This window comes from Scleropages formosus, chromosome 5, assembly GCF_900964775.1.
Source record: "Scleropages formosus chromosome 5, fSclFor1.1, whole genome shotgun sequence".
Taxonomy (NCBI): domain Eukaryota; kingdom Metazoa; phylum Chordata; class Actinopteri; order Osteoglossiformes; family Osteoglossidae; genus Scleropages; species Scleropages formosus.
This window is the reverse complement of record NC_041810.1, coordinates 21926580-21950044: the sequence shown is the minus strand read 5'-3', so window position 1 is coordinate 21950044 and position 23465 is coordinate 21926580. Positions and strand designations below refer to the sequence as shown.

At 41.8% G+C, this 23465-nt stretch overlaps 1 protein-coding gene across 2 annotated transcripts; it reads left to right on the top strand.

Annotated features, from left to right (window-relative positions):
* Positions 1 to 3639: 3639 nt before the first annotated feature.
* On the top strand, positions 3640 to 22954 carry wash1 (WAS protein family homolog 1). 2 transcript variants are annotated; one of them, XM_018765228.2, is made up of 11 exons: positions 3640 to 3716; positions 9255 to 9395; positions 12504 to 12615; positions 13070 to 13216; positions 17541 to 17677; positions 18345 to 18480; positions 19778 to 19985; positions 20243 to 20434; positions 20534 to 20692; positions 20795 to 20863; positions 21126 to 22954. In XM_018765228.2, exons 1-11 carry the CDS (start codon positions 3709 to 3711, stop codon positions 21272 to 21274), a joined length of 1458 nt encoding a protein of 485 aa, XP_018620744.1. In that variant the 5' UTR covers positions 3640 to 3708; the 3' UTR covers positions 21275 to 22954. The 2 variants fall into 2 exon arrangements, with proteins under 2 accessions (XP_018620744.1, XP_018620743.1); XM_018765227.2 differs by having other exon boundaries at positions 20792 to 20863.
* Positions 22955 to 23465: the final 511 nt, after the last annotated feature.

Sequence of the window (23465 nt, the reverse complement as noted above, 5' to 3'; positions counted from 1 at the left end):
TGCAGCTTGACCCACACAACCGCAAGGAAGGTGGATTATTGCAAAAAAAGAAAAAAAAAAAAACCTAATCAATTATAATGATACATATCCATTGTCAAAATTTTCAAAAAGGTTACTATCACTTTTCATTGTGGGAATTAACAGAACTTTACCCTTTCGATGGAATTTCTGTTAAAATTTGTTGAGATGTCAAGGTGCCAGCACTGACATCACCATGGAGATCTTCATAAAAATGTTTATCAATGAATTCCATAAAAGAAAACAATCTAAACTGAAGAATCAGTTTGAGATTATGAATTTTATGTTGTTTTGCATAGTAGTAGTAATTTATCAGTGTTTAAAGAGGTCCTATTGAAAGAAAATACAAAATATATATTTGTGCAATAAATCTCCAAATTTAATTACAATTATAATATGTGCACTCTTACATCAGCTTTGAGGCATACATTTGCTACATTTTATAAAGTCCACAAAAAATCCATATCTTGTTCATTTGACATCTATAATTCTGATTTTAAACCTATATGGGAATTGTATATAACTTGTAAGGTACTATTCACCTTCACAAGCAAATTACATTTTCACTGAATTATAAAATTATGCCAAAATATTCCCCTTATGAATTAAATTGAACATATGCTGACAATTTAGATTGGATAGATACCTTATTAGGAAACTGGGCTCTAACAGCTAAATGCCTATGCAAAAAAAAGGTGCACTGACTCTACTGAAGAGTAAATACAGTATGAGGAGTAAACATGAAATTTCCATTTTCCTTCAGCTGAATGCATCCAAATTGCCCCCTGCAGCCCTCAATGACCTGTGTTCTCTGCACTAGACACAGACTTTGTTAACTCCCCATCCCTAAAGCCCTCAAGACAAGTGTGACACACATAGGAGATGATGTTTTTGAGTTTTATTTTCCCTCTACAGGCCGTGCTGTCAGCTAGTGTCTCACACAGTGCTGAGAGGCTTGTGTCACAGGGTGCTGAATTCACAACTTTTTTGACATGAGTGTGAAATGAATGCAATGAAGGTTGAAAATGTGGGGCACAATTCTACCCCAAGCATCTTTCTCGCATTTGATGGTAGGGACGGAAAGGTGGCATCGCAACTGTTTTCATCAGCATTGCCCATAAGAAGTGTAAAAGAGTGTAAAATCTGGGACAGTGTTTACTGGAAACACTATTTTATTTGTGTATGATTATTAACTTGTATTCTGCTGACACCTCTGTCCAAGGCAACACGCAACATTAGACAATTTTCAATAAACAGATACATAACTTGGCCATTTACTTTTTCACAGCACTGTATTTGCCCCCACACTGATTTTTTTTTTTTTAAACATATTTGTCACAGTTAAATGATTGAAATCAAACAAATTTTATTACAAAGATAACCTGAGCAAATACAAAATGGAGTTTTTAAATGATGATTTCATTTATTAAGGGGAAAAAAAGCTGTCCAAACCTACCTGGCCCTATGTAAGAAAAGTAATTGCCCCCTAAACCTAATAACTGGTTGTGCCACCCTTGGCGGCAACAACTGCAATCAAGCGTTTACGATAACTGGCACTGAGTCTTTCACATCGCTGTGGAGGAATTCTGGCCCATTCTTCTTTGCAGAGTTGTTCTAATTCAGCCACATTGGAGGGTTTTCTGAGCATGAACGGCCTGTTTAAGGTCATGCCACAGCATCTCAATTGGATTTAAGTCCAGGCTTTGACTAGGCCACTCCAAAACCCCCCCCCCCCTTTTTTTTTTTTTTTTTGAGCCATTCAGAGGTGGACTTGCTGGTGTGTTTCAGATCATTGTCCTGCTGCATAACCCAAGTGCACTTGAGCTCACAAACTGATGGCCGGACATTCTCCTTCAGGATTTTCTGGTAGAGCGCAGAATTCATGGTTCCATCAATTATGGCAAGTCATCCAGGTCCTGAAGCCGCAAAGCTGCCCCAGACCATCACACTACCACCACCATGTTTGACTGTTGGTATAATGTTCTTTTGATGAAATGCTGTGTTAGTTTTATGCCAGATGTAACAGGACGCACACCTTCCAAAAAGTTCAACTTTTGTCTCATCAGCCCACAGAATATTTGCCCAAAAGTCTTGGAGATAATCAAGATGTTTTTTGGCAAATATGAGACAAGCCTTTGTGTTCTTTTTGGTCAGCAGTGACTTTCACCTTGGAACATTTTTTCCCCCAGTCTCTTTCTTATCGTTGAATCATGAACACTGACCTTAACTGAGGCCTGCAGTTCTTCAGATGTTGTTCTGGGTTCTTTTATGAGCTCCTGGACAAGTCATCGTTGTGCTCTTAGAGTAATTTTGGCAGGCTGGCCACTCCTGGGAAAGTTCACCACTGTTCCAAGTTTTTTCCATTTGTGGATAATTGCTCTCACCATGGTTTTCTGGAATCCCAAAGCCTTAGAAATGGCTTTGTAACCCTTTCTAGACTGATGCATGTCAATTACTTTGTTTCTCATCTGTTCTTGAATTTCTTCAGATCATGGCATGATGTGTTGTTTTTTGAGATCTTTTAGCATGGTTCACTTTGTCAGACAGGTTCTGTTTAAGTGATTTCTTGATTCAACAGGTCTGGTAGTAATCAAGCCTGGGTGTGGCAAGTGAAATTTAACTCAGCTTTCCAAAAAATGTGGTTAATCACAGTTCATTCATGATTTAACAAGGGGGGTGCAAATACTTTTTCACATAGGGTCAGGTAGGTTTGGGCAGCTTTTTTCCCTTAATAAATGAAATCATCATTTAAAAACTGCATTTTGTATTTACTCGGGTTATCTTTGTGTAATATTAAAATTTGTTTGATGATCTCAATCATTTAACTGTGACAAATATGCAAAAAAATAAAAAATCAGGGAGGGGGCAAATACTTTTTCACAGCACTGTATACAGCAAGGTATTCTTACTGTATCAATTCAGGGTAAGTACCTTGATCAGGGTATGGTCAGCAAGAATGGAGCTCAAAATGAGAACCTCCAGACTGTGAGCCAAGAGTCCCAACCAATACACCATTAACACCCCCCCCCCCCCCCCCCCCCCCAAAAAAAATGAATAACTAACAATTTTATGCATTTTAAATAATGTATAAGATGACAACTGAAGTTCAGCGGTGTGTGTTAAGAAAGAAAGAAAGAAAGAAAGAACTAGCATTTACCCAGGTATATATTATGATCTTATTTATAACCACAGCCTAAAATTTAACCAACATTAATATCCAACCGAAGTACTGTTGTCGGTTTTATAAATATGCATTAAATTTCAAAATTACAAAATTTATATTATATTTTAGGCATTAAGTAAAAAAATAACAAAATTTACCAGAATATAATGGAAACAGAGAGAAATTAAAAAAAGGATTAAGCTTTCAGTAATGATCCAAGCATTCTCATGATTCGAATGGTCACTTAAATGCACAAAAGAGCCAAGAAGTGGAGGTATATTTCTTGAGGGTCGGCGCAAATAGACGCACACGGTCACCGATAAACTGCCACCCGTTACTTCGCGCTTACTCTCATACCACCGCCGGACAGCGGCGCACAAGCGCACTGACGATTATCTGTCACGCGGTGGGACCCGCGCGGGGGAACTTCCGCCTTGGCACTCACGCGGAAGTCAAGTGACGTCGCTCTCATTATTTACATACAAGAAGGAAAGATTGGAAAAGAGACTGCTTGCAGAAACACGCAAATGGTCAGGTAAGATTTAAAAAAAAAAAAAAAAAAATTAAACGTGTCTTATAATCCGATAATACTCAGTTAGGGACGACCCACATCGTTGTTCGGTATCTAGCCGGAACGAGGTGTGCAAGTAGCGTTTTAAACCGAAGGGGCCTGGACTCGAGGGCATAAGCCGGGGTCTTTCCTAGCTGCCTTGTGGGAGTAGTGAGGGTCATTGGCGGATCGAAGAGCAGCGGCGCGTCGGTGTCCTCGGAGTGGGCACTGTTACTGGTTTTAACGAGTGAAAACGTATTATTAAAGAAATTCCAGAGGCATTACATTAGCTTAATCGCTTTCAGTCCTACAAAAAAAGTAAACTGGTTAAGTTATTTATTTATCGACTGACACCTGGGCTGGCTGAGCTTGTTTTGTGTGACGTGACGTGAGTGAATCAAGAAGAAGCTAAACTGGCGTAACGGTTATGACATTATTAGCATGGTATTTTACCCTCTTATTCGAGTCAAATGTTTATGGTCATTTTACTACTGTAAGTAGTGAGTTGATGTTCATCTTATTCTTAGTCCATGCCATGGCATGGCATGGCATGTACCCATCAAGCTCAGGTAATTTTAAACACTCACTCTGCAGTCAGAATTTAGAAAATGGAAAAAAGGAGACAGTTGTAGTTTAGTGGTTAGAGCAGTGCTGTTGGACCCCGGTAACAAACAAGTTCGAATCCCCTCTCCAGTGAAATTACCTAGATGTATAAATGGGTGAATAACTGTAACTAAGTCACTTTTGAGAAAAGCATCAGATAAATCAATAAATGTAGCATAAAAGATGTTCCCCTCCTAGCGTGTTACAGCTGGAGTGCTTTAAAATCACCTAAACTGCAGCCAGGATAAAGCTGAGTTTCGTCCATCCATCCTATTTTCCTTTACACTGGAAAAGAGGTTCTCCCTGTATGTTTCTCCCCTTGTAACTGGTACCGAGGTGTCCCTGTGTCACAGTCTCACTGACGGGCCATCCACCATTGCTTTTACACTTGTTACACCGGTTGCAGATGCTACCAGGGTCACCATCTCACTCAGCAGTAGGTTTCAGTTGTTTCCCTCACCTTTAAATTCAACACGGAGGGAACGGATTTAACCTCTGAACAAGGAAAAAAGGTACTCCCAGTAATTTACAACTAACGTGATTTTTTTTTGAAGTCCACGCAGTTGTGCTGCTAAGGGTTTCCTGGGTTGACATGAGTGTTGCAGTAAGTTGATCTGAATCAAGGCATTAGGATGTCAGAAAATTCTGAATAACATTCATACTGTGGAATGGAATGCTAATGACGTGCTTGGAACATTTGTACAGATTTTTATGGAGGACAATGGCTTAATTGCTCTGTTTGTCAGAATGGATGAGTCTTACTGGGACAAAAAGAATTTTAGGTCTAACTATTAAATAGATTATCTGTTATGGCGTCAGCAGAACAAAATGTGCTCATGGTGACCCTGCACGTTCTTGGAGGTTATGTTAAAGAATTTACCTTAGCCTTCACTGCCACATTCCACAAGGCAGCATTTTGGCGTGTGGTACTTCTGTAAACGTTGCATGCCGATCGGAAGTGGAGTCGCTTAAACAGGTGCACAGCAGTGAGCCTGCGGTTTACCTGTTCCGTCTACGGTGTACTGAAGCAGCTGGTGTTGGGCACACCTCCGCAGCTCACTCAAAGGTTCAAGTGTCTGCTTGCAGGTGACGCTGCTCCCCATGCACCCTTGCGGTTTTTTTGCAGTGCTGCAAGATGCATAATTAATCTGCAGCCATGAATAATTCAGAGAGGGAATGTTGGTGCTGCCACCAACGCAGATTAAACAGTGTTTGTTTAGTGGTGCAAGAGGTCCGTGGTGTTATTAACAGCATACCACTGAAGCCACGTTGCAGGCCCCTGTGCCCCCCTCTGCACTACCATTCACCCCCAGCTTCTAACCACTGCTCACTGAATTCTTGCAGTCAGCATGTGAAGGTATCTCTCCTCTGCACTATAAAGTTTCTCAGGTCTGGTTAATGCTGTGAATTATTACACTGGGTTAATAAATTAATAGAATACTCAACTTTATGCATTTAGCTGACACTTTTGTCCAACATAACTTAGTGCTAAAATACATACAGTGATTTATTCATTATACTGTAGGATCATTTTTGCTGGAGCAATTTAAGGTAAACACCTTGTTCAAGGGTACTGCAGTGGGGGTGGGATTTGATCCTGTAACCTCCAGGTTCAGTAGCTCTAAACCACAAATTGGTATGTTGTTGTAATTTCTCAGTTTTTATTGATGGTTTGTTTTTTCGCTGTCTAATGAGGTCTTTGTGGTGGTGTAAAAGAAAAAAAAAAATCCATTCTCTGAATAAATTTTATTTGGTTTCTCTGCTCAAAAGAGCTGATGAGAAACTTCTTTTAGTGGTTTGATCCTCTTCTGAACTGCCTGCATCCAAATGTTTTTTTAGCAGGTGCTTCCCATGAATTGTGTATATATTACACTTAGTGACTTTTTTTAAATTCAGTAGAAGTTGAGTGCTTCACTGAAAAATAAATCATCTGACCTTCACCATGACCTAACACCTTTGGGTGACAAGTTCTGTAGCAAAAATCAAAAGAAAACTGACAAAAGTGTTTGAGAACGGCTCTTGGGTTGCTGACCTTTAACTTGAGTGCTCTTATGCAAAGAAAAAAATTCATTGTTCTTGATGACTTTGTCAGGAGGAGAGAAGGAAAACACAATGCCATTATTAACCGGTGTAGAAGGACTTGAGGTTTTGTATGAAAAATGAAGTGTTGAGTAAGATAAATGCTGTGTACTCAGGAGATCTCACTCAATATAAGTGGAGGAGAAACGTGCTTTTACAGAGGTGTTCTGGAGTAAAATTAAGCTATATCTCTTCCTTCCACACATATAATGAATTTATTTAAATCTCTAAACAAGTGAGCATTTTAAGATTTTTATTGATATATCAGATGATTCCAAAACAATGAACAGTGAGAATCAACAGCCAGAGTAGTGTTTAGAGCAATTGCCTTCCACTTGAATGCCCAAGGTTCAAATCCCACCTCTTGCTGTAGTCCCCTTAAGCAAAGTTCCTGCAATGTATTTATACAGTAAAAAAATACCCAGCTATATAAATGGGTAAATAATTTTAAATAGTTCTGTGTACTAACGTAACGTTCAAAGTCACCTTGGAGAAAAGCATCACCTGCATTAGGTAATAATAATAAATAATAATTAACATGGTTAAGAATAGAATTCCCTGGAAAATTGACTTTATTCTGTGTTATTTTTCTGAAGCCAGGGGATGCTCTCATTGGTACCCAGAATCTTGTTATAACAAATTAGTGAGCATTTCCTCCTCTCCCTTTACTCCAGAATGTTTCCAGGGACAATTAAAACCACTACCTGAGTTCATAGCAGAGAGTAGCAAACCGTATGTCACTGTATATAAGTAAGTCACCTATTTATTTTGACCCGTTTATGTACTCTGTAAGCATTAATTTTTTTTTAAATAATTTCTTATTTGTGCCTTGAGGCACAGTTTAATCCCTGGATTATATTAGGGGTTAATCTGAATATCAGGAGGTCAGGGGATGCCAGGTGCAGGATGAATATTCAAGCAAATATTTTATGTACTTTCTTACAGTGTATGAATAATGGTTTGGTCTTGGCATGACATCATTTCAGTAAATCAATATTCAGATTAATCGACTTACAGCCCAATTCCTAGGCTAGCATTCAAATGTAAGTAATTTAACATTTCTTAAGTATACTCAGAAAAGATATGGTTTCTGCAATAGCATTATATGAAAGACAAGTGAACTTTTTTTGGGTGGGATTGTGGAGTGTATAAACCATGATGTAGAAGAGAGCATTCCAGCACAAAGTACAGAAGGACCATGTGTTATCTTCAGTTGCCATGCATGTGACGCACAAATAAGCATGGCTTTCCTTTTCAGGACTGACATGTGCCTTTGTTCTGTTATGTTGCACAATTTTAATCTTGTTCCCCCCTCCCCCCCAATTTTGCTGCTATTGGATGCTTTCACCCACTACCTGGTCCTCGTGTGTCATCAGTTCTGCTGGGATGGTGCCGAATGATACATTAGAAGCCAGCAAACAGGAGATTGCGCTGCACTAAAGTGCCCACACCATCAACTCTTTCGTCACACTCACCCCTCCTGAAAGATGGAGCATAATGCGTCATAATGTCTTTTAATTTTCCCCACAGGATGGCAAAGCACATGTGGAGGGGGGTTTTCATCTACACGTATAAATACGACATCCATTCACATCCGTTCATATTTTCTAGCTAAAGAGACATTAGCTAAAGTTCTCAAAGGAGATATACAGAAATATTATGGAAATATTTACCGTCTACTAACTACAAGGTTTTATGTCTCAGTTAGGGGGATGTGTTTACAAGAGCATTTAATATTAGTTTCATATGAAAGGTAAACTTGCCATGCCACATCACCCCTTTGTTTACCAGTGGGTGGCTTTTACCGACCTGCAATGGTGGTCTGTCTCCCCAAAGCATAGATACCAGCCACAGAACCTCCTGAATCCAGGGCCATCTGCCTAGTTTCAGCGCCTCTTTAAGGCCATGTCAAAACAGTGTTGCATTCCTTGGCATTCCCATGGCAACTGTGGGTGACCCACAAAACGAGTAGCTTGCCACTGTGTTTCGCAGATAGTATTTATGGACTGCCTGACACTCTGGCCAGGTCAGGAAATTGCAGTTTGCTTTGGCATTGTCTCCCAACCTGTATTATTAGAGGTGTGTTCACATGAGTGTATATGGTGAGCAATTTCCTGTTAATGATTCAGAACTGGACTGCTTTGAGAAAAATCCTAAAAATGTTATTTAAAAGAAGCATCAGAATCGCGATCCAAGTAAATTGTTTTTTTACTGCAGCATTGTTCAAGCCTCCAATTTGTGATAATTTTGAATACATACTTGGGAATAATGTTGAAAACCAATTCTGAATTGTTCATCTGTAGACCAGTAGTATCCAGTGTCATCTGTGTTCACCACACACTCACCTTCTAGTGAATTTTCTGCTTGTGATCAATACAAAGCTGGCAGGAAACCAAGTACTGTAGTTCCAAATGGGTACAATTTTTAAATGCACCTGAATGTAATGGGTCTTCAGCTGGGGTAAAAAGCAAATGCGTCAGACACAAAAATGGGCAGGACTAAACCTCTTGAAAAAATTATATAACAATGACATGGAAATCTCCATATTTGCCTGTTGGTTGGCCTGTTCTGGCCCAGAATGAAATCAGAAATACTACAGCTTCAAAGTGAATTTTCTCAGAGCTACTGGTTTTCTACCTAAATGGTGAATTTTAGCTGCACTTGGTTCTGCAAAGCCTTGACTTTATGTGGTTATATTGTATTGTTTTTCCTGTTTTGCTCAGGGCCCCAGTTATTGGATTTCCCTTGTGTTCCACCTTTGTGTGTTTTCAGGCCACTGTTATATGTGTATAACCCATGTGCCACTTCTCCATCCCTGCTCCCCACACCCTTCCCCTGTAGGATGACCCACAAGCATTACCTGGAGGGCCAGGTGTATTCTGTGCCCCTCATTCAGCCAGACCTGCGGCGTGAGGAGGCCATCCACCAAATCGCAGATGCCCTACAGTACCTGGAGAAAATTTCCACTGACATCTTCAGCAGGTGTGATCCCAGTCCATGAAAAGCCTGCACACTTGCCCTCAAAGGTCCCAGCTTGCAACAGCATGTAATGGATGGTGGTCCTGGTAAAAACAGTGGTGAGGATGAAGGACAAGTTAGTTTCCATTCTTCTTGAATTTGTAAAGAAATAAGGGGTAAAAGAAATGTGTATAATTTGTAATAAGTTTTCCCATCACCTAATTAATGACTGTTGATTGATCTGCAGTATCTCTGTGGAATTAGTGCCCAGTAGGTGAGAAACATTTTGGCAGCTGGCTGCATCGTCTGGTATGCAGATTTTCCCATAGCATCAAGCTCAACTTTTCTTGGACGTGCAGTTAGCTTATGTTTGGCGAATGATCACTCCGTAGGAGTCACCTGCCGCCTGTGAGATTCCTTGCTGCTGTCATCCACTTGTGCGTTCAGGTATTGATTGTTTCTTGGCAGCTTTGTAGACTTGAAAATTTTGGAAATTGAGGTGAAAAACGTGTACGGGTGCTGTGCGGAGGTAATTTGTGAAGTGTAGCACTCGCCAAAAAAAAAAAAAAAATCTGTGTCTGAAGGATTCATCCTTTTTTAAAGCTCAGTGTGTTAAACCAGGGCTGTGTGCCTCGTAGAGCTGAATCGGGGTCTGAATATAGCTTCTCTGTGAGACATTGCAGCAGATGAGCTTGGCAGACAGATCTTTCGCCAAATAATAATTGAAATATTTAACTGTTCCAAGTATAGGTCAGTGCAGTTGGCTTCACTGAGACTGAAATCTAATTACTCCACTCAGATATGCATCTTTTTTCTGTTGCGTTAAAATCAGGTTAATACTTTATCTGCACACAAGGTGGAAAAGGCTCCTTTTGTTTTAGAATCCAATTAATGGCTTAACTTTGGGTCTTAATTTTGTGAGAGGAAATCCCTCCTGGGCTGCCTTGTTCGTTATTTAGTCCGTTTTGTAATGGTAGGTTGGTTGTGTTGGAAATAATATACTTTTCCTTTGATGCAACCCACAAAACAGGTTTTAGGCTCTCTTCAAGCCTTTTTTTATTTTTTTATTTTTTTAAAATATCACTTTTATATTTCTTCTGGAGGAGTAAAGAAGTTTTAACACTAGGGATATATTGATTTCTGTTGTTGGAGCTCCTTCCACACTCCCTGGTTGGACTCATTGATGGGAGTAGATTAGTAGTCAAAGTGCAGTGGGAGACACACCTAATCCCACCACCCAAAGGTTACATGTCTGCAGGAGGTACCTATGAAATTACTCCAAATATTACCACTGTACATCACACAGAAAGGTGGTGCAAGAGGTCCGTGGTGTGATTAACAGCAAATATTATTGCAAATATTACTGCTGTATGGCACACAGTATGATGTGGATTGCTCAATGACACGTTTATCATAGCAAAGCAGATATTTTCACTCAATGGATTCTGTTTTATCTAAACTGATGGGCAAGGCAACTGTGGTAGTAAGTTAACAATTTGCTCTGGAACACACTACAACTAACTCCTCACCATGGGTCCTGCAGCAAATTTTAGACTTTGGTACTGTTTTAAAACTTTTGCATTGGACATCTACACTTTGATACCTTGTCCAATAGGCCCATCCATGGAATGTTCAACTTTACGGTTGCTTCAACTTTATCTTTCAGAGGCATTTTGCTAGTTACTGACTAAACCCAGAATATCCAGAATGGGTTTTGGTGGTTTGAATTGCTGAGGGATAAATGCTTTCTTATAGGATTAACATGATCTGAGCTTATACCCCGAAAGGCTGAAAATCATCCTTTAAATGTTGTCACGGACAACTTGGTAGAGGTGGGCTTTGGATTCACTCGACTGACCAGAGCCCTCAAGGTTGATCTCTCAGTGCAGGGGAGGATCAGTGGCCTCACTGTCCTCTCATCTTCTCAAAAAAGAAAGAATGACTGAAGAAATGTGCAGAGATGCTAATCCCTGTTTCAGTGACTGAGCTTTTAAACCTGGCTGGTTGGTTTCCATGGCAACAGCAAGGGGAATTGCAGACAACTTTACCTGCCACTCAGCTTGGAGAGGGACATAGGAACACAAGCATGGGCTGAATGAAGGAGAGCAAATCGAGGAGAGATGTTTCCAGTCTCCATTATCACTATTGTGGAAGATGGAACTAATCCAAGGGCGCGTTAACAATGGAGTGGTCAACCGTGATGCTCAGACGGAAAGTGAAATCGGAAGGGAGGAAATCAGAGAGATGGGTTGAGGACTGACATGGGCGGAGCATCTGGACACCAGATTCTTGTTGCACCTGTAAGACAGGAGGTGTAGGTGAAAAGTCATGCAGTGCATGTAGGGGTCTTACTTGAAATAAACAGCAAGTAATTTAGGAAGCTGTCAATATAAATTTGTGATGGTCCACTAGACAGTTTTTTTTGTGTGATGATATGTGAAATAATAGGCAGCAGGAGTTTCCTCAGGCCATGGAAATAGGTCCATATGTGTGTGAAGAGCAAGAGCACAGGTGTCACCTGCCTGTCACAGTGACCTGTGAAGACCTGTTTATTGTGTATTAGCAGGAAGCAAGGTATGTGATTGAATCCCCTGTGCTCCCGGCCCACTGAAAGGCTATGGCAAAGCCTGCAGAGTCCTTGCACACTCCAGCCACCTTCCACATCTGCCTGCAGAGAGCTACATCTGTGCTGTGGGGAAGTGTTCTTAACTCATCCCCCTCTGTTCTTTTCTTTATTCGTGTTCCATACCTTCTGTGCATGGTGGTTCATAAAGATTTTGCTATCACAGTTAGTCTTCACCATGTGTCCCTTTAGTAGAACTTAATGCAGAACTTTAAAGGTTAGTCTTAATATTGCCCCAAACTACTTTTTTCTGATGATCTTTAAAAGTTGATCACCTGCCTTGCACCTATGGGAAACGTTAACTTATATGCTAGTTAATATAGTCTTAGTAAATCACAAGGCAGTGTAAAAGTTTAGTGTGCAGGTTTTTATTCTGAGGAGCATAGGTGTACCTCACTTCAGTGATAAAAGCTTTTTTTTAAAACATGGGGCTGTGTATTTATTGTATCGTAAGTATGCTCCATGTGTTATGCAGTTATTTCTTCAGCTCTGGCCTCTTCTTCCTCCAGGGTGTCTCAGCATGTGGAGAAGAACCGTTCCCACCTCCAGGAGGTCACGGACCGCATTAAGCTCGCACAAGCCCGTGTGGACAAGATCAAGGGCAGTAAAAAGGCCACTAAGGTGAGAACCACACCTCCAGTAACTGGTGAGAAATCCAAAATTGGGCACGCTCTTAATGCCCTTCATCTCTTATAATTGCACATTTTTGCACGTAAATAGACTCTCTGCTGCAAAAATTGAAAACGGAAGTAAGCAATCCGACTACCTGGCTTGCACTCATACAGGCAGGAAGTCAGAGATGGGCCTCATTACGCTGATGCTAGGAAGCAGCAGGACAGCATGTCATGGTTCTCTTTTTTTTTTTTTTTTTCCCTTTTTCTCTGTGGACATTAGGTCTCCAAACCTGCCTTGAATTGACAGCACTAGCTCCTTATTGTTACTGCTAGCAGTTAGAATAACCCTCCACTGGACATGTTTGTTAGTCACTGTTGTGCCACAGAGCAACCTGCATGTGGTGTGTGTGCATGTGCGCGGTATACACCAGTGTTTCCTCTGCTCTCCTATTTTGTGACAGGTGTTTTCCAGTGCCAAGTACCCCGCTCCGGACAAGCTGCAGGACTACTCCTCAATCTTTGCCGGTGCATCAGATCCTGCCTCCCAGAAGCGGCCACGCTACAAGGTGCAGAGCAAACATCGTGTACTGGATGACAAGGCCCTTCAGGTAACTGAGTGGGGCAGGATGGAGTTCTTAACTCTGCACATGGGTTTTTTTTTTTTTCTCTTTTCTTTTCTTCTCTCCACTCTAATACTACCTAACCGCCAATAGGTTAGTATAACATCCAGTCCCTTTTCAGAAACGTATAAATCCCAGTATCCATCAGCTCAGTTTGTACCATATTTAGCTGTTTCATGATTTGATGACCTTCTAGTTGAGATACTCAATATGGGTACCAGTAGGCTGGTGTTTCAGGGGTGAGAAAACCAGCCAGTACAGCAGAGAAGTAACAGCTGTGGGCCCAAACATCAATTTCCTGTTTTCATTACCCTTACCCATCACAGCAGTTTCCCTCCCCCAACTGTGCCAACCATGCACACAACTTTCTTCATACAGAGAGGGTGGAAGAAAGCCTTGTTTTTTTTTTTTTTTTTTTTTGTTCCCTGCCTTCTCCAGGTAGTGAATTGCGGTAGATAGTTTCACAACTTTTAAGTGTTGTCACAATGTTCTATTCATCCATGCGTGTACATTGTTGTGGAAAATGGCGATGGCGTGAAAGTTTTTGGGGCATTTGAGAGAGTTAAATGTTTGATGGGATGCTAAAAGCCCATTGCTGGAGCAAAGAAGGGCAAACTCTACTTTATGTGCATTATGAGGCATCATGGAAAGAGGAGACCTGGTGTTACTGCAGGCCATTGGAGAAGGAGAGTGCTTGGGGTGCCATAGAGGCAAGCCGGCCCATTTACCCCCCACGGTTAAGGGTATTCACAGATTTAGAGATGCAGGTGTCCCTGCAGCTGTTTTCTGCCACCTGCTGGATATTGCAAGTATTGTCCTAAAGTAAGCCATTGGCACAAGTTCCATACTTTATTATTTATTCATTTAGATGCTTTTCTTCAGAGCACCTTGAAGTGTTAGGACTGAGTGCAAAGTTGCTTGCATTTATTTACCAGTGTATACAGTTAGGTGATTTTTACTGAAGCAGTTCTGTGTAAAGTACTTTGCTCAAGGCTCCTTCAGCCTTGAAGTCAGTGACTTGAACCCAGATCCTTTCAGTGTAAGGAAACAGCTCTAATCACTACACAAGCTTCTGCCTCTGTGTCGACACGTGTCTGTCCCTTGTGTTGTGATCAACTCCGTTATTTAATAATATACCTCACGCATTACCCCATAAATGCAGGTTTAGCATTTAAGCGCTCTTAACTAATGTAAATTCCAGAAATAATTACAGTATGACCATGTGATAGCAGGGTTTCCGGTTTTTGTATTGCAGCATTATATGTTAATTGAAACTCTGAATAGCTTTAAGTATGTACTGTTTCAATGATGAAACGGTTAACAAGAACACAATGGAGTTGGAGCCTGTTGGTTGCCAGGGAAACCAAGTGCAGCTGTAACAAGTGTATGTTGAGGCCTTTCACAAGTGCCTGCGCACCAGCTTGTTTTGTGTTCTCGAAAACACACCTTGCCTAACATATGTGCCGAGTGCGACAGGCAGTGTTACCCACATGCTGCTGCCATCATGTCACAAACCCTGTGACTGTTACTGCTGCTTTTTAAATCAGAGCAATACATATAAACAAACAGTATGATCTGTTGTGATCAACTGCTGGTAGTTTATTAAATTGGCATTTTAAATACAATTAATTATATAAGGAAATCAAATAATGTTCCCACATTTTATTATTTGTTGAAATGTAGCTAATAGCAGCTTCACTTCAGTCCTTGTGGATGTGGTTATTTAATCTCTGACTAGTATTTGGTTTTCTAAATCAACAGTAGGTTTAGGTGGATTTATTGCAGATATTTATGTGACACTTGTGTCTTATCAACCTTGGTTTACATGTTATGCTAGTAATGTAAGTAATGGAAATCGTCAACATTCTTCCTTGAGTTGCCTTTATTTTGTCTTTAATAATCTGCCAATATTCAGTCTGTGAAAGTGTCGGTGCCCCAGCGTTCACCGGGAAACTATACACCATGGGGAAATGAGACACACACACACACAACACGTTCACACAGGCTTCCTACAAAGATTTGTGGCCACCTACATCCCCTCACGTAATGAAAAAGTCACATCTTCACCAGATGCAGTTGCATAACTGGTAAAAGATGGAAATAAGGGGGAAAAACAACATGGTTTGAAGGTGGAATCCATCGAATGTGCAGAGGCTGTCAGACAAATCCCCATTCTTAGTACTTGTGTGTGGGAGAGCGTGGGAGGGAGGGAGCAATGATCAGACTGTCTAAGGCAGCAATTAAGAGTTTTTTTTTTTTTTTTTTTTTTTTTTTTTTTTTAAAAGAGTATCTTCAAGTGTTGCTTGTGAACGGGCTCGCAGAATGTGCTAAATGTGCAGCGTAGGGATGGGATCGCTGAGATAATTAGAACTGCCGTCCATACTTTAGCTTTAAACTTGCACATCTTTTAAGTGCTATCTGGATGAGCATCGTTTCGAAATGCATTTAAATTAATGTCCACATTTCCGCACCATAACAAAGTCATTTCATTTCGGCTTTGGTCCTTAATGTTTTGCTTGCTGTCTTGTTTTTGCGGAAGTCCGCACAGTTCCAAATGTCACACACAGTTGCCTCACTGAAGTTGTTAATAGCACGGGTCCCTAATTCAGGTGTAATTGTGCGTTTGTTCACTTTGCCGTTGCATTAATGTAGACTAGTCTGCTTCTTTCTGTTGAGCACAGAAGAAAAGTCCACTGATAAACAAAGTAGCAACATAAGCAAAAAAAAAAAAAAACGGAGTCTAGTGGACATGGCAAACTCTGGAGCATGTTAATGGTAAATTGTCCATATTTAACACAACTGGGATTGGAGAATCCTGTTTTTAGGCAGCGAGTTACGGTGAAAAGTTCCCGAAAGGGATTTAACTGATTTTCATGCACAATCAGTAGCAATTAATACAGCGACTATTAATAAATAACTCGCCTACTGGCCAGGCACAAAGGCCATAAGCAGGCTTGTTGAAAATTTTCTAAGACTGCTGGGTAATCCTCAGTTATTCACCGTGGGCCTTTCTGCAGAAATGTGTTGCAAATGACAGGACCTGGCTTGGTGCTCTAAATGTGGACTCATGAACCGGGTTAAGATTCCTTAGTTTTACTGGATATTTTCATTATTCTAATTATTATTGTCTCTTTTTAGTGGATGGCAAACCATTTTCCAGAAGATATTTGGTGTTATGATTGCTAATAACTCCTATGGAACTTTGGAACACGTAGCATATTGGGTGTTCTGCATCTGCGAGCATCAGCAATATGTGGGGGGGGGTGTCTTCATAGTTGTGTTTATGAACATCAACTAAATATTTCTTCCACTTTCCTCCTGGGAAGAGTGAGGGAGGTACCTCCTGGAATGGAGTGTCAGTTTAGTCAAACTCAAAGATTGAGCTAAAATAGGTGTATGGATGTACTCTGGAGTATGAAAGTAAATCTGAGCACTGGGAGAATGCAAACACCACACCGAGCCGGGTTCTAACACACGTCCAAATGTACAGTGCCGGAGCTGTGAGGTACCAGTGCTACCCACTGTGCCATCATGCAACCCTCTAAGCACTAGCTCCTCACCTTACAACACACAATTACACATGGTTACTCTGTCATTTTTGCACACCCCTTTGGCAGGCTGAGCCACGCTAATGTTCCGGAAACATCAGTGGACTGTGGTGAAATCAGCACTCTTTCATTGTGGGTTAGAACATGCTAGATGAGCATCCTTGTGTTTGCTCACGTTGACAGTTTAACGGTGTCATTGCCTAGATAAATCAGCAAAATGTAGTAATGTAATGTGTGATCGCTGCAAATGTCTAAACGGGCCTTTTTGCGCCCCTTCTGTAGCTGTGATCAGACTCTTTCAGTTTCCTTCTAATTGCATGACTGAAATGAGCAATAAATTCGTAAGTGTTATAAACAGCACAAAAGCTTTCCTCATACTGTAAGAACAGATGTGCCTGCTGCACAAGAGGTTTTTTTATATCAAACACGTTTTGATAAAAGTAGCAGAAATGATCAAGTGGGGTGGTACAAATGATATGAAAATGAGCAGGTTGTTAATCATTCACAGCTCTAGGGCTGATTTGCCTTATAATAAAACTTTCCTAGGGATGTATGTGATTTACCTGTATATAGAAGGGTTATAGGACACAGAGTCATTGTAAGAAGTACCCTTTATACCCTTACTTCTCCTCTTCCAGTATTCAGCAGGGAATGTTCTTAATCCCTCAACTCATCCTTCCTGTTTGCCCCTTCCTGTGGGGTTTCAAAGATATTGTACATGCTTAACGCCCCTTGTCCCCCCCTGCCCTCCACCCTTCCTGCAGGAGAAGCTGTTGTACTTCCCCGTGTGCGTCAACGCCAAGAAATCTCTGGATGATGAGGCGGAGGAGGGGCTAGGGAGCCTACCTAGAAATGTCAACTCAGTCAGCTCCTTGCTGCTCTTCAACACCACTGAGAACCTGTGAGCTCACCTGTGCAGATACAGACACATTTGCTTAACCCAGTGATACTTGTGTATGTCAACATACAGCCAAATGGAAACCTGCAAACAGAGAACCGGGGGCAGCTGCTAGCATAGTGGTTAGAGCTGCTGCTTTTGGACTCAAGAGGTCGTAGGTTTGGGTCTCACCTCTAGCTGGGGTATCCTTGAGCAAGTTACTTACCCAAAAGTTGCTCCAGTAAAAAAAATACCCAGCTGTATAAATGGGTAAATAATTCTAAGTAGCTCAACACTGTAAGTCACTTTGGAGAAAAGCGTCAGATAAATGAAGTAATGTAAGACTCTCGCAATACATGGGCAGTTCCATGTGAATGCTCTAGGCAGCAGCAGTAGCCTGAAGGCAGGAAGTGTTTGTTGAGATGCCACGGGACAGCATTAGAAGCCCCAAGGGCATCCAACTGGAATTCTTGTTTCTCTTGAGTTGGCAGTAGGCAAATATGTCCACTACACCCTCATAACCATTCCACAATAGCAGCAGTTATCTCGCAGTTAATACTGACTTTTCATGCTCTACTGTTTCATATTTCCTCCTTTCTTCGTCATTGCCTCTTGAATAACCTTCGTCGGCTGTGTCTTGTTGGGGTCCACATTATGATTGCTGTGCTGTAACAGACCCTTCTCCCTCCAGCTATAAAAAATATGTGTTCCTGGACCCGCTGGCGGGTGCTGTAACAAAGACCCACAACACGCTGGAAACAGAGAAGGAGGAGAAGCCCTTTGATGCTCCTCTGTCCATCACCAAGAGGGAGCAGCTGGAGAGACAGGTACGGGAGATCAGCATCCCAGCTGTTTCAGATGACCTGAGTCACGTACCAGGCAGAAGTCTGACTTGCTGAGAAAATGGTTATAGCGAGATTGCTGGTAGTCACTTTTGATAATATGTATCTGCCAGTAAGATAATTTAAGTCAATCAATCATGTAATGTAGAAAAATATTTAAATACTTGGATAAAATCAGCAGGGGGATGCCACTGTCTGGTAGGAACTATGCTCTGAGCAGCTTTCTGCCAACCGGTGCTTATTAGTATGCGATTTGAGCCACCCGGCCCCCTGATAAAAGAGTAATACTAATGAAGAATGTCTGAAATTGTTCTGTTTCCCTCTGTCTTGTCCACTGGGAGAGATAAAGGCAATTGCATAACACACAGCCTTTGAAACGACTCTATCCAAAGACTTAATTGCCAGAGGTCCTGAGGTGATGTTTCATTTCTAGTCAGTGCCAAACAAATTGAAAGTGCCCCAAAGCCTATTCGCTCCAAAGCAAATATCGTCAGTGTCCGCGGTTTGTCTCCGTTTTTCCTTATACGTCTTGTGTACAGTGCCTTTCTCTTTTTCCATTATATGATATCCATCTGTCTGAAGCCCCATTTTATACTGAAAGTGCTTTTGGAATTAAAATTCTTTTTTCTGGCTCAAAATAAAAATAGCTTTTAAGAGGAACGTGAGACACGCCTATCTTATTTCAGTGCCAGTGGCATACAAAGGCCCTGCGTTTGAATTATTCAGGAAAACCACCTGTTCTTTTGTGCAACGTTTTTAATTATAATAGCTTGCATTTTTACCATTTTTAATCCCAGGATTTCAAAACCCCCAAAACTGGCATTTAACTGCGTCACCTGGAACAGAAACTCAACATTTTTATTGCCATTATGCAAGGCGAGATGTATAACATTTGTAACCAGGCGTTTTATTCGATGTGTTTATTTAGCTGCTGAGTTTCTCCAAAGTGACTTTCAGTGTTACACTGAATATGATGATTACCCATTTAAAAAAAAAAAAAAAAATCTTTATATTTATTAACTGGAACAATTCGGGTTAAGTACCTTGCTCAGGGGTGCTATAGTAAGATTGGGGATTCAAATCTGCAACCTCTGAGTGTAGAAGCAGCAGCATTAACCACTATGCTACTTTTTTTTTTTTTTTTTTTTTTTTTTAAGTAACTCAAGTTAGGAACCTTCCTCAAAGGAGGGCCAGCAACCTTTTCATCAAAATCTTGATGTGTAACCAATACCTGGTAAAGCTGGGTGACCTGGTTAACTTGTCTGCTGTGCTCCGCCTTCAGACAGCAGAGAGCTACTTCTACGTGCCTGACCTGGGCCAGGTTCCCGAGATTGACGTGCCTTCCTACCTGCCCGACCTGCCGGGCATCGCTGATGACCTCATGTACAGCGCCGACCTGGGCCCGGGATTTGCGCCATCGGTGCCCTCCAGCGCCACCATGCCAGAACTGCCCTCCTTTGGCACAGAGCCGGAAGAGCCCAATGGGCCAGGTGAGTGCAGCAGTGGGCGACAGTTACAGTCAAGCCTTGAAACAGTTGTAGATGTTTTCTGTAGATCTGCGGGAGGTCATGTGATCAGACCTTGACAGCTGCTTATACTCCACAGTTGGCAGCTCATAATGAGGCTTTTTAGGTGTCAAATTTAGTTTTTTTCACTCGACTTTCTAGCAGTACAGTCAGTCTGAGTTCAGATTCCACTGTATGATTAGTTTTCACAAACAATTTTTTTTTTTTTTTTTTTGGTTTAGGCTTCCTATCGCGAACTGAAGCACCACCCCCACCACCACCACCTCCACCTCCTCCACCCCCTCCTGAAGCCCCACTCCTCAACTCACCCCCACCTCCAGGTGCTCCACCCGTTCCTCCTCCACCCCCACCACCTCTGCCTGACACACCCAGTGCTGGTGGCGGCGAGTCGGACGCCAGGTCTCAGTCCACAGGTACAAGCTGCTCCCTGGCACCACAGTTGTCTCCAGTTAATAGCTACAGAGGGTGAATGTTTAAACCCAGTCCTCCCATCATGCATCATCCATCCCCAGGCACAGTGAAGGGAGCTCCCTCAGAGGTGGTGCAGCCCTCGGATGGCAGAGCCAGCTTGCTAGAGTCCATCCGCATGGCAGGCGGCATTGGTAAGGCCAAGCTGCGCAACGTCAAGGAGCGAAAGATGGAGAAGAAGAAGCAGAAAGAACAGGAACAAGGTGAGAGCTCCGGAGTGGGTCAGTTCACCTACTGTTGGCAAGCTCTCCTGCCACAGACCACCAGCCCTGGTCCTCTATTTGATCCCCTCTCTGTTTCAGCAGTGGCAGCTGTGGCCAGTGGAGGAGACTTCATGTCTGACCTCTTCAACAAGTTGGCCATGCGCAGGAAAGGTAAGGTCATGCTAGGACCCCCAACCAGGGACAGAGCTTGTCCAAGAACCTTCCAAATGGGTCACTTAATATATGAGCCCAGCATGAACATCAGAGTCTGATCAAAACCACATAAAGCTAGGTGGAAAGTTACTGGAACCATGTAATGTACCGGGTCTGGTCACAGGTAAGTAAAATGTAGTATAAGAAGGTGTCAGTGAGATGTTTAAGACAGGAGTTTGTTGAGATTATTATTTTTGACATGCAGTTTGCTGCCCTGCAGGCATCTCGGGCAAGGGCCCAGGTGGAGGAGATGGCACCGACGGCCCAGCCAGCTCCACTGGTGCCTTCGCCAGGATGTCTGATGTCATCCCTCCGCTTCCCGCACCCCAACAACCAACTGCAGATGATGATGACGACTGGGAGGCATAATGCAAGAGATCTGTCCTTCAGTTGGACTGGCACAGATGGGGGAGGAATTTGGACTCAAGAATATCTTACTAGTTCTGGCATCTCCATGTGAGCACTTTAAGGTCTGCTGCGGGCAGAAAAATTGAAAGCAAGGGATGTTGGGAAGGAAATTGCTCAACACTCAATTTGTTCTTCCTCTGTGGAAGTTGTCTGAATCACAAATTTATGATTGCTTCATAAAATAATGTCCACATTAAATTTGTTTTTCCACTACAGCTTCATCTATGAACAAAATCAGTCTGAACTTTTCTTTGTGTAAAAATGCTCAGTAACATTTTCTAACTAACCATTTTACTAAAACATGTCTTTTTTTGCTTCTCTCTTTTTTTTTTTTTTTTTTTTTTTTCTGTGTGCCAAGAAGGTAACATAATGACCTTTCAAGTCACACCATCTTTGGTGGCATCTTGATGTTTAACATGTTTTTCAGCATAGAAAATTCATCCTGTTTTGTCTCTTCCTCAACCTCTTCTGCTGTGTGGAAGGAGGAAGGCTGCAGGGAGACTCAGGGTCAGTGGACAGCACAGCACAGGGCCATGTGGAATCTGTTGTACGCTCCAGGTGCTAAGCGGGGGTTTCAGCACATTGATTGGCACTTAGTTACATATGACTTTGCAGAGGAAGTTGGAATCTGGTCAGAGTCCAACTGAGTATAGTATGTGTTGTACATATACATTAATATACCATATGAGCAGTGCTCTCAGCTGGAGTTTTGTTTGCATCCATTTTTAGGCCTTTTTGAACCCAATGCACTACTACAAGTCCCGTATGATTGCCCAGATGTACAGAATGCTTATCTGTGTGAGAAGCACACATTGTGCTGTGGTCGTTCATTCGGCAGCGCCGGACAGACTGATAAAGGACAAGCGGAGCACAGCTGGTGGTGTGCGGTGAAATCAGCACCGCCGATGCCTTGGTGGGCAAACACACATGGGGTCGTGAGAACATCTGGGTGTGTTTGGGAACATGTGTCCTGCTGACAGGAGAACCCGCACTTGTACTTTGTCACTGTCCAGCAAAAGGTTTTAGGGATTCAACAGAGGTCAGGAAGTTGAACTGATAATACAGCTCGCAATGCGAAAGGATTTTTGCAGCTTTATGGACTAAAGTTCCAAAAACCTAAAAAGTTATAATAATAAACGTGTGCTTTGGGGGGTTTAAAAAATGTATTATAGCTAGTGTCAGAATGTTTTATGTGATGATTAAGCAAGAGCAAAGTGTACATAATTGTGTACATAATTTCTGACTACTATTATATAATGGAAACTGGTATCAGTCCTGAGCATTGCTCCGATAAATGACTTCCAGGCCACCCTGAGCTACTACCTAAAAGAAGCTGCCCTAATGATAAGTCCAATGGTTTATATTTTAGTTGCACCCCTGTCTAATTAAAGGCAAATTAACACATCAATATTCCAAATTCTTATATGCAAATGTGAAAAATAAAATTTAAGAAAAAACCTAGAGCAAAGTTGCCCAGTGGTTTGTTTTATTGTATTTTTTTTAATTTTTAAGTTAGTAAGTACAGAGAAACACAGTCTCCACTAATTGTAGGATGCCTGATGCACTGTTTTTGGTAGAACATTTGAGTAAAAGAAAAAATATATATACAGTAGTGTGCAAAAGTTTTAGGCACTTGGTTGGGTGGAAAAAGCTGTAAAGTGAAAATGCTTTCAAAAATAATGCTCTTAACTAATGAACTTCCTACAAAGCTTAGTAACCAATCATCATCAACAACCACTTGTCCCAAGCGGGGTCACGGCAAGCTTGGTTGGGTCCCACTGTTTGCCAGGTCTGGGGTTCGAGTCCTCCTTGGGGTGCCTTGCAATGGACTGGCGTCCCGTCCTGAGTGTGTCCCCTCCCCCTCCAGCCTTGCGCCCTGTGTTGCCGGGTTAGACTCCGGTTCGTCGCGACCCCACTAGGGATAAGTGGTTTCAGACTCTGTGTGTGTGTGTGTGTGTACGTACTTTCTTTCTTTAACGACATACAAAACCCTTACTGTAATACCGTAACTTTTTGCAAAAGGAATGCTTGGAAATTTAAAATATGCTCTTTCCCATTGACACTAATGCAGAAGACATTACATAACTGTCTCAAACAGATATTTTTGTGAAACATCTAAGTGCCTAAGACTTTTGTACAGTACTGTATTTTT